The sequence below is a fragment of the Branchiostoma belcheri genome, unplaced genomic scaffold (genome assembly GCF_001625305.1).
Source record: "Branchiostoma belcheri isolate BF01 breed outbred unplaced genomic scaffold, Haploidv18h27 scaffold33, whole genome shotgun sequence".
Taxonomy (NCBI): domain Eukaryota; kingdom Metazoa; phylum Chordata; class Leptocardii; order Amphioxiformes; family Branchiostomatidae; genus Branchiostoma; species Branchiostoma belcheri.
Window position 1 is genome coordinate 112,247 of NW_017803943.1, and position 4,667 is coordinate 116,913.

Sequence of the window (4,667 nt, forward strand, 5' to 3'; positions counted from 1 at the left end):
AAATCTTTCAAACACAATACTGTGCATCAAATATGCTGGAGGATGAAGTAGGTCTCATTTCAAACTCTTCGTTCGATGGCAAGAAAGAAGGACGCTCGTTAAAGAATCTATCCTACTACATCATGATCAGACTACCAAGCTACAAAGTTTCCATGATTCTGACGCACAAAAAAATGATTCATAATTATTATCATACTTAGTCTATGAACTCAAATGAAATACTTTTGATCGACTCAACAAGAAGGATTTGTATCTGAGATTTCTAGAAGTTATTCTAGATAGTAGAGGGCCTGCAAGGGGGGGGGGGGGTCGTCACTGAATGACATCCAGTAAATTTCTAGCGGGAACCAATCAGAGGGCTGCTGAATAATTTGAATAATTCATCAAGGCCCACGGACGCGGTTCTTTCACTTGTAAAGTAGCCAATTACCACCGAGCCGGTGGCACACGATGGGCGAAAACATGTATTTCACACCCATTGTACGTCGACATAAAGCGCTTATACATTACAAACAGAATTTTCGTAGGACTGCCATTACTTTAGTTTGCAGATGTGTATTGAGAAGTTGAGTATCTTCATAATTCTGCTGGTTGTTTGTAGAAGAACGGCAAAATAAAACAGTTTTCAATACCAACACGACTTAGCAGATAACACGTAATGAAGCCCACTTTTTACGCAGATTGTAGCACTACGTAATGTTACACAAACTAATAGTAGATGTTTTTCACAGGATTTCACAGAAATGACAATGATAACAGTAATGTAGTCGTCTTTGGCCGGGTATGGCAAGTTATAGTACGTACATGTATCGGTTCAATCTTTAACGGGTAAGTTGACAGCAACAAGCAAGATGCATAGGTTCTTTACTTTTGTAGCTCACTTGCGTCTAGATTTGGGACGAACACATGTTACTTTTTCGCCGCAGTTTTTCATGTAGTGGTTACTTCGACAGCCTTTCCGCTGACGCAAACATACTAGTTTGAGGTTCCACAGTTCTTACAACGTTAGCGCTTGAAGTGGTGTTTTCCAAGTTTGTTGGTCTGGTGATGTTGTCTTTGTTGGCTTGTTGTCTGTCATTTCCCTCCATTTTTATGTTTGGCGGCCAGTCTTCGATGGGTTGGGTTTGCTTCACAAATCTCGGCTTCGCTAAGATCCGTTCCTTCCCGTACGTAGTGGTCGCTCCATTAGCGCTAGTGCAGCCACATTTGAATGTGTAAAACTTAATGTCTACAGTCCCGTTTTGATTCGTTCATCAAAGTAGATTTTACTAAGGTATGACTTTACTAACTGATTGTGGAAGTACTAGTGCTTAGTACTGATGTAAACAAGAAACAATATACGCGCTCTGGTTGAGTCCATGGCATTTACATGAAACAAGGTGCTAATAGCCGCTAGTCGGTGACGCGTCAGCAGCCCTATGATTGGTCCCCGCTAGAAATCTACTGGATGTCATATAGTGTACACGGGGGGGAGGGGGGCTCCAACTACCTAAAGCACGTCTGCAGTACAAAAAGAGATCATTTTCATTCTCCGGCACAGTTCTCTGGAACTCCCTTCCGCCACATGTAAGAAACTTAAAATCTATCAGTACATTTAAGACCAGACTTTCTTCCCTCACCAGTTAATTTGATTTTGGTTGAGTGATTTACAAACATTATGATTTTCCTTACCAGTTAATATGATTTTGTTCGATTTATGCTTGTGAGATAAGTTCCATTGATATGCAAATTCCTTTCGCTTTAACTTATTTATGTTTGGTTGGATTTTTTTTGTTACCTTATGACTAATTGCACACTTGTATATAGTGATTATTTTCTTCTTATTTATCATTGTATTATATCCTCAGTTACTTTGTTTGTATTTTACTATGTTGGGGTTTACCCCCCAGGTATTATTGAAAAACGCCGACAAGGCGATATGTATCACCTGGATAAATAAATGAAATGAATGAATGAACTGCACAGGCGACGTTTCCTACAAGAACAACTGCAACTGGAGGAAACGTCCTCCCCAAATAGCTCACAAGACATGAGCCACTTGGAGACAGCAAAAAGACATAGTACATGCCTCCTGTTGGAAGGCTGCATTGTGAGGCTATTTACAAATTTTTAATGTCAGTCTAGAAAATGATTATACAGTAACAGTTGTCATTATTCACCATTAAAAATTGAAGAAAATTTCCAAAATATAATATTCTAAACTCAGCCAGCAAAGGGCAGCAACAGAGTAAACAACTTGCTCGATGTAAATATTCAAAATTCGGGGTTCACAGAATCGGATATCCAGATGCCAGACTGATTTAGACTCCAATGCGCGCGGCAGAACTTCAGGGCATACGTCACTATGCAAATGACGTTGCGCGATGGAGGGCCAAAAAGGAAACACTATAATTGTAGTCCCTAGTTAATCTTTTTGAAAATCTTTTTTTTCTCCCTTCAAAAATTTTGGTCAAGTTTGGAATCTTCTGGTCGAAAAGGAACAGGCAAGGACTGGAGTAGATTTTTTTGCTCCATACAGCATTCTTAATTACCTCCATTAAAAGTATTTTTTTTTTGTCTGTGTGATTCTGTGGTCAGCATAACTTAAGAGTCTGTTCAAGTAGTAACATTTACTATTGCTGCCATACATTCATTTAACTCCAATGTACATTTGAAGTATCATTTTTTCATTGCAGCCTCTGATTCCATTACGGTCACAAAACACCATGGGAAGAAAGCTTCGACACGTGCTGATCTTCCTTCTCATCATCCTGAAGGAGCCCGACATGCCGGATGCTGGCTGCTGGGATGAGTGTGAATACCATGATCACTGCAGATGCGTCAGAATGGGCCTCACCAGCATCCCTCAGGATCTGCCAACAACTATCACTTACTTATACTTGCATGGAAATTTGATTACATCTGTAAGCCAATCAGAGCTCATATGGTATAGAGACCTGAAAGAATTGGTTATATGGCTTAACCAGGTAACTCACATTCAGCCTGGTGCATTCTCGTGTTTACCAAACCTCGAAACATTGAACCTAGGCTACAACAAGATAACGAACATTACACCTGGTACATTCTCAAATCTACCAAAGCTCAAGGATTTGAGGCTAGATAAAAACCAGATAACTGACATTCAACCGGGTACATTCTCAAATCTACCAAAGCTCACAGAATTGCGCCTCCAAAAAAACCAGATAACTGACATTCAGCCTGGTGCATTTTCGAACCTACCAAAGCTCACTAAGTTGTGCCTGGGCTCTAACAAGCTGACTGTCCTCCCCGAGTCAGCTTATGACATCTTCACGTCCATTTTGATTGTTGAAATTGGAAAGAACCCCTGGCAGTGCGACTGTAATATGGCTCCCTTCAGGCTACAAATGAATGAGTCTGATTTCTTTGCCTTTTGAAGACCAAATAGTTTGTTCCCAGCCTGGCAGGTTCTCTGGTCAAAAGCTAAAAGATATCAATGTGACAGACCTGATTTGTGAAGTGTCAACTACATTTATTCCTATTCCTGACCAATCGGGTTACAATGACATTACTCATCGTCCTGCCATGTTTTCTGGACCAATGCTCTCGACCCGACCAAAGACCTGGTTTGTGAAGACAATTGCCAACTGGAAAGTGATAAAAACTCGCACAACGCCACCCCTCCCCACACCTCTCACTGTCACTGGCAGGTTGCCCCCGGAGGTTGTCATTGCCTGTGTCTTTGGTTCAATAGCTGCCTATGTCCTGATTAATTCCATCATTCGCAAAATCTGGTACAAGACGAGGACTGGAAATCCCCGCTCAGGAAATGACCCCACAAATATTCCAAATGATCCACGTTTTCAAGCACAACTAGCCGCCTTACAGGTTAATCATACAAACGGAGGTACCACCAATCCACCAAACAGTCGGCAGGACCAGTCTCCCACCACTAAATCCAACACAAACACCACAGCCACAGAAGTGACTAGTGATCATGATCATGATCACCAGTATGAAAATAATGACCAACATAATTCCAGTGATCAAGATCACCAGTACGAAAATAATGACCGACATAATCCCAGTGATCAAGATCACCAGTATGAAAATAATGACCAACATAATCCCAATGATCAAGATCACCAGTATGAAAATAATGAACAACATAGTCCCAGTGATCAAGATCACCAGTATGAAAATAATGACCAGCAAAATCCCAGGGATCAAGATCACCAGTATGAAAATAATGACCAACATAATCCTAGTGATCAAGATCACCAGTATGAAAATAATGACCAACATAATCCCAGTGATCAAGATCACCAGTATGAAAATAATGACCAACATAATCATACCAACACAGACACCACTGCTGATAGTGATGATGATCATCAGTATGAAGATGTGGACAACAAAAACGATCAAACAGGACAGGGCCAGTCTCTGGCGATTACTAAATCCAACACAAACACCACAGCTACTGTAGTGATCAGTGATGATGATCATGAGTATGAAGATGTGGACGGACAGCAGAATCAGAGGAGGCAGGGCCAGTGTCAGGCCATTGCTCAATCCAACACAAACACCACAGCTACTGAAGTGATCAGTGATGATGATCATGGGTATGAAGATGTGGACGGACAGCAGAATCAGAGGAGGCAGGGCCAGTGTCAGGCCATTGCTCAATCCAACACAAACACCACAGC

The 4,667-nt window shown here is 41.2% G+C and overlaps 2 protein-coding genes across 2 annotated transcripts in view; both read left to right on the forward strand.

Annotated features, from left to right (window-relative positions):
- LOC109475117 (leucine-rich repeat and immunoglobulin-like domain-containing nogo receptor-interacting protein 3) overlaps window positions 1-4,092 on the forward strand; it is a 6,155-nt gene extending 2,063 nt beyond the window's left edge. The window contains exon 2 of the mRNA XM_019775655.1: window positions 2,676-4,092. Coding sequence (XP_019631214.1) covers window positions 2,706-3,395 — 690 coding nt within the window. The 5' untranslated portion in view covers window positions 2,676-2,705 and the 3' untranslated portion in view covers window positions 3,396-4,092. The remainder of the gene's footprint in view (window positions 1-2,675) is intronic.
- The window catches only part of LOC109475118 (uncharacterized protein DDB_G0290803-like), a 1,224-nt gene continuing 584 nt past the window's right edge, over window positions 4,028-4,667 (forward strand). The window contains 2 exon segments of the mRNA XM_019775656.1: window positions 4,028-4,151; window positions 4,280-4,667. The exon segment at window positions 4,280-4,667 is cut by the window's right edge and continues 460 nt beyond it. Coding sequence (XP_019631215.1) covers window positions 4,028-4,151; window positions 4,280-4,667 — 512 coding nt within the window.